Source organism: Sinocyclocheilus anshuiensis, unplaced genomic scaffold (genome assembly GCF_001515605.1).
Source record: "Sinocyclocheilus anshuiensis isolate Anshui unplaced genomic scaffold, SAMN03320099.WGS_v1.1 scaffold587, whole genome shotgun sequence".
Classification (NCBI taxonomy): domain Eukaryota; kingdom Metazoa; phylum Chordata; class Actinopteri; order Cypriniformes; family Cyprinidae; genus Sinocyclocheilus; species Sinocyclocheilus anshuiensis.
The window spans coordinates 14,720-26,807 of NW_015552579.1; the positions used below are offsets into that span (position 1 = coordinate 14,720).

At 33.4% G+C, this 12,088-nt stretch overlaps 1 protein-coding gene and 1 long non-coding RNA gene across 3 annotated transcripts in view; both read right to left on the reverse strand.

The window, feature by feature from the left end:
• Positions 1-1,444: 1,444 nt before the first annotated feature.
• On the reverse strand, positions 1,445-4,097 carry LOC107665232 (uncharacterized). Of its 2 annotated transcripts, XR_001631530.1 has the most exons (3): positions 3,399-4,097; positions 3,282-3,328; positions 1,445-1,768 (listed from the first exon to the last, which is right to left on the reverse strand). It is a non-coding gene; the product is annotated as an uncharacterized LOC107665232 (long non-coding RNA). The 2 variants fall into 2 exon arrangements; XR_001631529.1 differs by having other exon boundaries at positions 3,282-4,097.
• Positions 4,098-7,003: 2,906 nt separating this feature from the next.
• Positions 7,004-12,088, reverse strand: part of LOC107665211 (E3 ubiquitin-protein ligase NEDD4-like) — a 91,323-nt gene continuing 86,238 nt past the window's right edge. The window contains exons 22-30 of the mRNA XM_016455997.1: positions 11,157-11,278; positions 10,925-10,995; positions 10,645-10,740; positions 10,478-10,551; positions 10,323-10,383; positions 10,112-10,171; positions 8,576-8,672; positions 8,219-8,291; positions 7,004-7,951 (exon numbers count right to left, since the gene is read on the reverse strand). Of these exons, the coding sequence (XP_016311483.1) occupies positions 7,849-7,951; positions 8,219-8,291; positions 8,576-8,672; positions 10,112-10,171; positions 10,323-10,383; positions 10,478-10,551; positions 10,645-10,740; positions 10,925-10,995; positions 11,157-11,278 (757 nt within the window). The 3' untranslated portion in view covers positions 7,004-7,848. The remainder of the gene's footprint in view (positions 7,952-8,218; positions 8,292-8,575; positions 8,673-10,111; positions 10,172-10,322; positions 10,384-10,477; positions 10,552-10,644; positions 10,741-10,924; positions 10,996-11,156; positions 11,279-12,088) is intronic.

Genomic DNA, 12,088 nt, shown 5'->3' on the forward strand with positions numbered 1-12,088 from the left:
GTGAGTGGATTGACAATTGAAATCACTTTTTTGATGCGATATATTTTTGTTTAAACCAAAGATATATCAGCTATGTAGTGTTTTATCCTGATTTGCTTGGTTGAAAAGTCGTGCCAGTGGTGCTGCCATCTGATTCTTTATTATTAGCCTGCTGGCACTTCTGAATAACAACAACTTCATGTTATTATGATTGTTTGTTATAATATGTGCAATAAGTACTTAGTTTATCAAACTGCTAAATCTTAAATAGACATTTACTTTATGAGTGCGATTAAAGTACAAGACTGTAAAAGATGATTGTTCGATTTGAATGCAACTGCTAGAATTGAATGTTTGTATTTATATTTTCATACATGCAAAATTCTAAATGTAGAGTTTAGTATTGAATCTTTCTTTCATTTTGAAAAAGTTCATCTACACTGTCTCTGGGAAGGATGAGGGGGTAAATATGATACTATGGAAAAATTTGTACACTTGCCCTGCAAACAGCTGTTGATTTGCCTCAGTAAGAATGACAATCCTCCACCTTCACTTTTCCATCATCCTTCCAAAGTCAAATGACTTATTGCCTCATTGCTATATATATATCATACACATTTGAAGCGATGTATTTGTCCTGTTAATGTTCATGAACTGCACAAATCAATCACCTGAAATTCTAAACTTGTGATGTTACTGTAGCTATTTTCTGCAAATCTAGATAGTCTTAGTCAATGTGGATGGAAGGTCAAAGGTTAGCAGATTCTTGGCTTGACTGAACCACAATCGTCTTGTATTGGCTTTGAACGAGCTCTTCTGAATGATATGTTGTGCATTAATAAGTATTTTTTTCTTTGAGTCTGGCCTTTATTTTAATCACTAACTTAAAAAAAATTACTTGAATCGTCGCATTACTTATTTTACATGAACGTTAGCTTAAACTAAAATATAAAGAACAATAAATGTAACAAATTATATATTTTTTTATATTATAAAATTACATTTCATTTTACTTTCTGCAGTCTAAGATAAAAATCAGACATTATTTTAGTTAAACTAAAACTTAAGAAAACTGCTTATATAAAATAAGTATTTAGCTTAAAATAAAATTTAAAAAACAAATATTTATCTATATACTTATATTTTTTAATATTTGAAAATATTTAAACTTAAAACATTTCAGATTTTATTTCAACATTTAACATGTTTAACAATGTACTAAACTAAAACTAAAATCAACTATATTTGAAAAAAATCTGATTAAAAATGACAAAATCCAAAATTTGAAATAAAATTAAAATGAAAACCGCAAATCTAAAATAATCATAAAACTATAATATTACTCCAATGATACTAACATAGTAGTCTTAGTGAATACTGTCACTGTCAATTTACTGTCACTTTTGATCAATTTAATGCATTCTTGCTGAATTTCAAATAACACTTGAACCATTAAAACACCAAGAAACTTGCTAGTTTTTTTATTGTCATGATATGATACTAATACAGAACAAAATATGAAGAAAGTGTGTCACATGACATGCATACTGTCTGGTAACTGGATCAGTACACACAAGCATGATCCATTACATCTATTTTTGGCAGATGCCAAATGAACACAAGGGTATTTCACATTCCCACAACAGAATCCATCATCATTATTGTGTTTCTCTGTGCTGATTGGCCGAGGTGGTTGTGAGGTCTCACCGTGGCTATTTAGTGTGATAATGGCGTTTGACAACACAGGATACAAACACCATTGTCACACTCCACAGCTCAGGAGGATGGTCTAGAAAGACAGGAGAGAAAGTGACATAGCCTTGTTTTTGCTAATAGTAAAAGTAAATAGCAATATTTTTTTCACCTATGATAGCTGAACTTTTATCTAACCCCTCAGAATGAACCTATGAACAGAAACTTGCACTTCAATGAACAAGGCCTGCAAATGTCTTTGGTTCAGCAGCTGGCTCTCGCTCTGGTCATGTGCAAATGTTATCGATTATGGTCTTGTGTTTGCACGTCTGTCAGTGGAGTGGATAGTGACGGGAACCGTGCAGATGGTCTCTTCTAAATGATCAGTTATGCCTTAGATCAGGAATCTTCAACAGAGGGTCCCTCCCGTTATTGAGCTCAAACATATTTTAGTGAAAATAAAAAGTAACCAAAAACACAACTACATATGTTAGTTTAGATAAACATTTCAGTTGTTAATTCAATATGGGATTTTAATGTCATGTACAAGTATATGACTGCAATGTCATGAAGTATGTAAATATATTATCTTCAACAGAGGGTCCTCCCGTTATTGAGCTCAAACATATTTTAGTGAAAATAAAAAGTAACCAAAAACACAACTATATATGTTAGTTTAGATAAACATTTCAGTTGTTAATTCAATATGGGATTTTAATGTCATGTACAAGTATATGACTGCAATGTCATGAAGTATGTAAATATATTAATGTGGTACTTTTTAATGTGGCACCTTAAGGAAGGTCAGGCTTAACTTTTTTAAGGGTCGGTACAACTTTTAAAAAATATTTTTTAAATAGTAAAATATTATTCAAGTTTAAAATAACCGTTTTCTATTTTAATATATTGTAAAATGTAATTTATTCCTGTGATGCAAAGCTGAATTTTCAGCATCATTGCTCCAGTTTTCAGTGTCACGTGATCCTTCAGAAATCATTCTAATATGCTGAAACATTTTCAATGTTGAAAACAGTTGATATTTCGTGGAAGCGTGATACTTTTGTCTCAGGATTTTTGATGAATAAAGTTAAAAAGAACAGCATTTATTTGAAATCAAAATCTTTTGTAACATTATATATGTTTTTACTCCTGGATTAACTAAAACTATAAAAACATTTCTGTTGCTTGTAATAAAATGTTGACTTAACATTAACTTAACATGAAATATAAGACTTTGAGTTAGTTGCCAAGGCAACATTTCTCATTTTCATTTAGTTTAACTTGTACTACAATAAGTAAAACTGGAACTAAAATTTAAATGAAAACGGAAAATATAAAAACTAGCCTACTTCAAAATATTCATAAAACCATATCAGTATTTCATTACTACAATAGCTCCGCTTTACTGTCACTTTTGATCAATTTAATGCATGCTTGCTGAAAAAAGTATTAACTTAATTTTTTTTTTCATGAAGAGGTCCATGGACAGAATGGTTTGGTCTTGAACTCTATTTGTTTGAAGCTACTGATGGACACTTGATAATATATATATATATATATATATATTTTTTTTACCATATATCCATTCTCAAGTCTTTAAGTTAACTTACCACAGACTCTGTTCAGTAAAGATGGCTGATCCTCATGACCCTCCATACTGTAGGAATAGTGAGAGCACTGAAAAAGAAACACTTCACAAAACACAATTTACTTTATAAAACACTCACACACACATCGTCTCTCCCAGTGATCCAGTCTGCAAGAAAATGAGAAACAAGTCCAGTCTATGTCATGACTGGTCATTCTACTCTCCTTTAACCTCCATATATGTACCTACAGAGGGTTTAGTCAAACAGTTTTGTGATAAGCTTGGAGAAGTATTGATCCAGCATGACGTGGGGACGGGGTCACTCACCCAAAACCTGGGAGTGCTTCAGAAAAAAGACCTTTGAAAGCACCATTTCCTCTTAACACACTAACCGTTTTAATGAACCTATAACACCTGCAACCATGAGAATAATCATTTAAGACACCTGTGAGAAATAAATAAGGGTCAGACCACCCGATATGCCTCTTTAAACATGGAATCAGTGATTAAAATATTTAATATAGCCACTCTAGATTTTTTTTTCAGAAGCATGAAAAGGTTCCTACTGTACTGAAACTACAGGCCAGCCTAAAGCTTATTCCATTCAATTTCACAAATCGCTCACCTAATCATACCTAATTTCCAAGAAGTGTTGACAGACATACTACCAGTTTGTAGTGAAGCAGTTTCCGCTACTGGAGCTCATTCGGTGTGTCCCGGGCTCTGATGTGATGTTGGAGCTGCAGGTGAGTTTGGCGTTGGACTTGTTTGTGATTGCAGAAAGAGAGCACTTGATAAAGTGTACAGGCCGCTTTTATTTGCTTGTCCTTGGATCTGATAGCCGTCTGATTGCACGTGTGAATGAACGGAGTTTCCTTCACCGCTCAGCAGAGCCTCACACCACGTGTTCAGCAACATTCATGTAAAAATGAACATGATTTGACACAGTCCAACTGTGCTGCATCAACTGTCCGGCAAACAAATACATACGTTTTTGAAATATAATGCATATTAATCATCATTTTGTTTAGTGAATAATATAAGAACATTTACGTGTTAAATAATATGCTGTTACTATAGCAATAACAAATGTATATATAAAGTAACATTTTAAAAACTTATTTTGGCTTGTCAAAAAAAAAAATTTGCAAAAATGATAATATTTTTGCACATTAAAATTATTTATAATTTACATGAAAATATATATGATATAAAAAATAAATCACATTAAATTTATATTCCTAAGATTAAATAAAGTGCCTTCTGCTATTTTCAAAGTTTTCATAATTATGCTGTCAAAAAAAATGTAATAAACAACTTATTCAGCAAAGACACAATAAATTGATCAAAAGTGACAGTAAAGATATAAAGATTTCTTTTTTTTTTTTAATAACTGAACAATAAATAAAAAAACCGGTTCATTTATTTTAAAGAACTTTGTCTTCATCAAAGAATCATGTTTTCCCCCCCCAACAAAACAATTTAACGGCACAACTGTTTTCAATATTGATAAGTAATATTTCTTGAGGAGCAAATCAGCATATTACAATGATTTCTGAAGGATCATGTGATGCTGAAAATTCAGCTTTGCTTCACAGGAATAAATCATTTAAAATATATTCAAATACAAAACTGTTCTTTCAAGTTGTAATAATATTTCACAATATTACTGTTTTTATTACTTTTTTTGATCAAATCAATGCAGCCTTGGTAAGCATAAGAAACTTAAAAAAAAAACCCCCCCCTTTTTTTTTTTTTAAATCTTACCACCCCAAACTTTTGTGTGTGTGTGTGTGTGTGTATATATATATATTAAGTACTAATATATGTATACACTGCTGTTCAAAAGTTTGGGATCAGAAAGATTTTTACGTGTTTTAAAGAAGTCTCTTCTGTTCACCAAGGCTGCATTTATTTAACCAAAAATACAGAAAAAACAGCAATATTGTTATATATTATTACCATTTAAAATAATGGTTTTCTATTTTAATATACTTTAAAATATTATTTATTTCTGTCATGCAAATCTGAATTTTCATCAGCCATTCCATCAACAGTCTTCGGTGTCACATGATCTTTCAGAAATCATTCTAACATGCTGATTTATCAATATTGGAAACCATTTTGCTGCTTAATATTTTTTTTTAGAACCTGTGATACCTTTTTTCAAGGTTTATTTGATGAATGAAAGTTAAAAAGAACAGCATTTATTTGAAATAAAAATCTTTATCACTTTTGATCAATTTAACACATCCTTGTTAAATTGCATTTATTTATTTAAAAAAAAAATGTATATATTACATTTTTTTACTAATATTACTAATCTATAGTAATATATATTATATTACTGACCCCAAACTTTTGAACAGTAGTGTATATTGTTACAAAAGATTTCAATTTTAAATGCTGTTCTTTTTAACTTTTTAGCGTTGAAACGCCAGAACATGTAAAATTGCATATCTGTAAAAACAAAACCCCCCACAATAAAGCAAAATTCTCTGTCCTCTTGTTTGCTTTTCCTTCGACTTCGGACAATCCAGTAAATGACTGAACAAACTTTATCTCAACCTCTCAACCTCCAGCTTAAACTGAAACCTAGAACAGACATGTATTTACAAACCCGATTGCCAACACTTACAGAAGTAGAAATACCATGAATGTGTTTACCTTGAAATCAATCAATCCAAACCCATCTGATACCATTTTAAGTCTTATTTAGTTGATTTCCTGTCATTTATGCTTATGCAAGATAATGAAGTGTTTCTAGTGTCAACTAGCCAAACATTAAGACTCTTTGGCTAAATCAGTAATACGACAGCACACCTAAATTCCATTTATCAGTTTATTTTGAACCAAGTTATACGAATCGCAAGGTCCTGTTGCGAGCAGGAACCAGACAGTAAATGTTCCTCATCAATAAAAAAAAGAACTGTCCCTACAAAAGAGGAAGGGTAATTTATAACAATAACAATAATCATAATATTATCACAAACCTACAGAGGCCCGAAAAGTGTGAGTGGGGAGGCGTACAGATAAAAGACTGGAAAAGAAAATAGAAAAAGAACCAGTTTGAAGTCTTACTCCAGGCGGAGCTCGTTCCTACAGAGCTGATCCAGATTCACACTGAAGAACCAGACTGACTCCAGATCAGCTGTAGGGATGAGCTGTGATCTGATATGTTAGCAGCAGGCCGATTATAAACAAGAGATATTGCACCAAGGAACTGAGTGCTTTTAAAACAACAAAATAGATTCAAGTTCAGAAAAGAAAAAAAAAAAAACAGGTGACATGACCCTAGTGTGTGATCAATAAAGTGCCCTTTTAGGTACAGTGGTGTTAGAAGAAACAAGATAGACCGAAAGAAAGAAAGTTTACATCCTGAAAGTCTACAAGACTTGCAGTGTTGAATCACAGCGCTTTTAAGATAGCTTCACTCTGTCGCTCTTTAATACTTCAAACAGATTTAACACGTACAGTAAAAGTCCAATCGCATCTTTCCCCGAAAACAAACTAATTTACAGCATTATGAACAGGTAGAATCATAATAAACATAAGAACAATACTTATTACAATTGAAGAAAACCCTCTCAGACAAACTCATTTACATGTCCGATGCATGTCGATGTTTCAATCTTTGCTCTCAACCAAGAAGGAGAATAGCTTTAGAATTACTACGTGATCATATTGAAACACAAGATACATGTTCATGCCAGTTTTCATAGCAATACAATAATCATGTTGATCATTTTTTTGTTCGTTTTTAATTTTTTTTCACTTTTTTTTTTACCCACAATTATATGGATATTGAATTGAATATAGCCAGGCCACTGATGCATTTCCGATAACGCTGTTTAAAATAGTAAACCACATTGTTAGTACAAATATCCGTTTACTCGGTAAGAATGATAACAGTATCATAATAACAGCGATAATAATAAACTATAAAAAACAATTCCCGTTGCTTCTTGGCGTTGCAAAAGAAGATAAAAAAAAATCTTCGACGAAGTAAGGAAGGAAGGGAAAAATTGGCGTACTTTGCGGGATAAGGGAGGATGAGGATTCATCCTGGCTGTGATTCCTAAGGTTATCTGGTGTTAGTAAGACCTGATAAGACAGTTAATTGTTGCCTCTTCACTGAACTTATCTTATGTTTGTGAAATTAATACGGAAATGGGATTTTTTTTAATGCTGTATCAAGGCCACGCCCACTCTGAGGCCACACCCAAATACTGATATTTCTTATTTACCATCAATATAAAAGTTACCACGACCTCAGAGCTGGATTTGAAAATAAAACGTGTTAGGAGACCGCATGATTTGTGGGATACTGCAGATAACGCCAGTTTATCGTTAAAACGGTTTGGCGTTAAAACGGGTTCACAGCCAATGCCGTTCCAGCTAGACAGATTACATGCATATACTGTGCTGACATCACACACCTGCAACCGCTGGGATCTGGCTGTACAATGGCAACTCGAGTGTGTGTATATGTAAGTATAGACGTGTGTGTGTGTGTGTGTGAGTGTTGTACATGTCTTTGCTCGTCGGTTGCGTTAGGAGATCGCGTGGATATAAAGGGAGGGATTTCTTTAGTCGACGCCCTCGAAGCCTTGAGCGTTTTCCACCGCCATCAGAAGCTTCTCTCGCAGGTCTTCAAACGACTCGTACGTCGGGAGGTCCAGACGATTAAAGCTGCATTGGGAGAAAACATATTATCATTGAGGTAAATTAGATGCAAAAATTTGATTGTTTTTATATTTGAAGAGAGTTTTTGGCATTTGGTATATTTCGGTATTTTCCCAAAATAACGCAAAAGCAAAAGCAAAAGCAAAAGCAAAGCAAAGCAAAGCAAAGCAAAGCAAAGCAAAGCAAAAATAAAATAAAAAATAATCCCTTCTCCGGGAGATGAAGGGAACATACATAGATGTTGAGTAAATAAAGCGGTCAAATCCCTCATACCAGGTATGAGCACGAGGGAGTTTGTCAGGTGTCCCCCACTGCTCGATAGTAAACAACTGCGGCCCATTGGAACCTGCAAAAGATCACGTGACTTGTCAAGGACCAATTAGGAATGGAGCCAATTCATTATACAAGTCTCAAAGGGAAACGCTAAGATCTGAAAACAGAGAAAGCTGCTACAAACACGTTAAATCGTCAAGAGAAATGATAGTACAATTCTACTGCAACGCCAGCGACATTTTCTGAAAAACATACGTACATTTACAAAATAGCACACACATACACACATATATGTATTGTATTATATTGTATAATATTTATATTATATTATATGTGGCACAGTAGAGCATTATTTACCGTAGAGTTCAGCAAAGCCGTTCATTGGCACTCTGGATGTTCCAGTGACAAACTGCAAAAGTCTGATCCGCTTTTCAGCATCCATTAACAACACGGCCTGAGCAGAGATGGAGAGAGACATAGTTAATACCAATAACTTTCATCTGTTTATACTAGCAGTAAGGAAAACATTTTCCAGGAAATGAGTTCTCAAAGCAACCATGTAAGGGAACAAAGGTAGTTTTTCTCTCGAAATAAATACCCTTAGAATTCCATTCAAATAAGCATCAGTAGAAAAACTCCACTTAAAGCTGATCTACTCAATGTGCAAGTTGACTGCATTAGGATATGGTTGCTTGATTGTTAGAAAATATTCATATTCTATATCTAAATGTATTAATCACATCTAAATCTATTAAAAAATATTGAGTTCTGTATGACTTTTTTTAGTGTTTGGCATTTTTTCCATATTTTTATTCACAGAAACAGTTGTGAAAGCACATGAATTTATGGGGATGAGAGGAGGGAAGAGGATCAGAAAATAGGTCTCTACTCTCTAGATGTGCAGCTCTGATCTGACAGATTTACTTTACAGCTAAAGAAATTTGTGCCTAATTTCACACATACTTGAAATCAAGTTTCAAATATAACACATTTGCTGCATATATGCATTGGAGAGTAAATCTGTATGTATGTTCGTGTGTGTGCGTGTGTGTTTGTAGAAAGAGCAAGTCTGGCTCCAGACTGCTGATAAGAAGTTCATAATGCGCTCCATGACTCTTTCATCAGAGTAAACACTCGATGAGCCTCACATCAAACAGACTTTGATCGGTAACTGCGCTGCCTAATATTTTTTTGTGAAAACAATAGTACATTTCGATCTTTTGTAACATTTTAAATGTCTTTAGTGACACTTTTGAGGGTCCTTGCTAAGTAAAAGTAATAATTAAAATTAAAAAAAATAATTCAAATAAAAAAAAATTCATACTGACCCTTAACTTTTTAACAGTTGTTTGTGTGCGTGCATGTGTTTATGTGTATATATAATAACTCCTGTATAATATGGTGTATACTATATAGTACCCCAAATGTTTCATATACTTAAAAGTACATTATTTTATTTTATTATTTTCTTTATTTGAAAATAGGAATAAGAGAATTGCTAAACTATAAATCAGGTATTAGAACAAAAAAATAAAACACTTCACATCGTAAAAATCATGCAGATGATACATTGCAGTATAAATAGTACAGCAGCAGAACCTCTACTGGCTGACATTTATACCATAATATATACTGCACAGTCTGTCTTTATTAGTTTATTATTATTTGCCACAATGACGGGTTTAAGTGTGGCTTTCCCCCACTATGCAAAAAACAACCTGAACAGAAATGCATTGCTGTGTGCTCATGTGAGAAGAGCCAATTCATTCAACAAAATACAGGCTTTTTTTAATACATATATATATATATAATTCTATGAAAGTCTTGGACATGGAGGATTCAGTCTCCATGACAACAACAGACACCGAGTAATACTATGTGGTAAGTTGTTACCTCCAGTTCATTTTCATCAAAAATCTTTATCAAGTCAATGGGAATGAGTTCGGTGAAGCCCTGCGAAACAGATATGTGAAACATGATCAAATCATTGCATGTCAATATAGCATGTTTAGCTATAAGGAATTATCTAACTTCTGCTACCACCTAGTAGCAATAGCTGGAACTACAGAGAACTTTTTATTGTGTGGGGGATTTGATCATGTACCTCCAAAAAGGCGTTCATCTGTTTCTGGACCCGGTTCACAAACCGCCACTGAATCACCAGGCTGTGCAGAAAAAACAACAACAAAAAAACAAAGATTTTGTTGGTATAAGATGCTATATGTAGTAATTTACAAGTAGAGCAAGAGAGCAACTCACTCTATGTATTCTTTTTTGTTGTCATTGGTTACAACCATGTCTGATCCGCTTGGCTTTAAATCCACCTGATATGTCTATAAATATAAAACATTTTACAATTACATTTTCTCATTTAAAATGACTCACACTTCAACAAAAACATACATTTAGACACATAATGGTGTTACCTGTCCAAAGTTGTCCTCATCAATGCAGAACCGCAAGTCCAGTTCTGTGGGGTCGTTTTCCAGAATCCACTTGAGAGAGTTGTAGTATTCACTGTCCTACATGGTGTACATAAATGTAAAACAGAAATGAGGAAAAATGAGAAAAGTATACACAATATTAGACACACTAACTTCAAATCAATGCCTTTAAACAACAATGTTTTATGAGGTTTCTGAGTTAGGTTAGGTATATCTTAAAATTGGTGTGTGTGTGTGTGTATGTCTGTGTGTGTTAACGCACCACTGACTCCATATCATTCAGTGTGATCTGTTTGACCAGCATCATTTTATAGAACGGTCTGATGAAGAAACCTGCAAAAAAACAAGAATGCATTTCTGTTTGTAACAGGGAAAAGCAACTACAAGTCAAACCTCCAAAAAAAAAAAAACAATTATGAAAGGTGAACTATAAAATAGAGAAAGTGTCACATGAAAAAGCTTCTGATCGGCTCTTAAATAACAGGCTTATGTACCGTCTAACAGCTTTCCGTGATACACAGCCATGCCAGCCACCCGACCGATGAACTTGAAGTATGAGAGGTGATCCTCATTACAGAGGCCAGAGTTTGGATTGATCTGAAGGGTGTAGTTATCTCTGCAGACAGACAGAAGGGAGACGTTAAATGAATGAATTATGATGCCAGCTCTGCTGTGTCCTCTAATGAGTGTCAGTGGGGGAGATAACAAGATAAGAGACCAGCTCTGTAACACAGTAAATGCTTTCTTTCTTTCAGAACAACAATACAGACAGACAGACAGACAGATATATATAGACAGAGAGACAGATATATTTATAGACAGACAGACAGATATTTATAGACTGACAGATATATAGACAGAGAAATAGACATACACACAGACTAATATATACAGTGGTGTGAAAAAGTGTTGGCCCCCTTCCTGATTTCTTTTTTTTTTTCATGTTTGTCACACTTTCATGTTTCAGATCATCAAACAAATTTAAATATTAGTAAAAGATAACACAAGTGAACACAAAATGCAGTTTTTAAATTAAGGTTTTTATTATTAAGGGAAAACAAAATCCAAATATATATATATATATATATATATAGGCACACATGTAAATATATAGATAGGAAGACAGACATATGGATATAGATAGATAAATAAAGATAGACAAAAAATCTAACAGATTGACATAGGCAGATAGACAGATAAAAAACAACAACAAAATAAACAGATTATAAAATAAAATTATGTGACACAATAAAAAAAAATCTCGATGAGCAAAAAATAGAGATGCCTGCTCACAGCTAAATCATGTCACAACTACAAAACACCATTAAAACTGAACTAAGAATTGCAAAGGAAGCTAGTAAGTCTCAGGGCTCCAGACAATAAAATCGAGTAAGGAGCCATTGGCTCCTATAAGAAAAAAAACTTA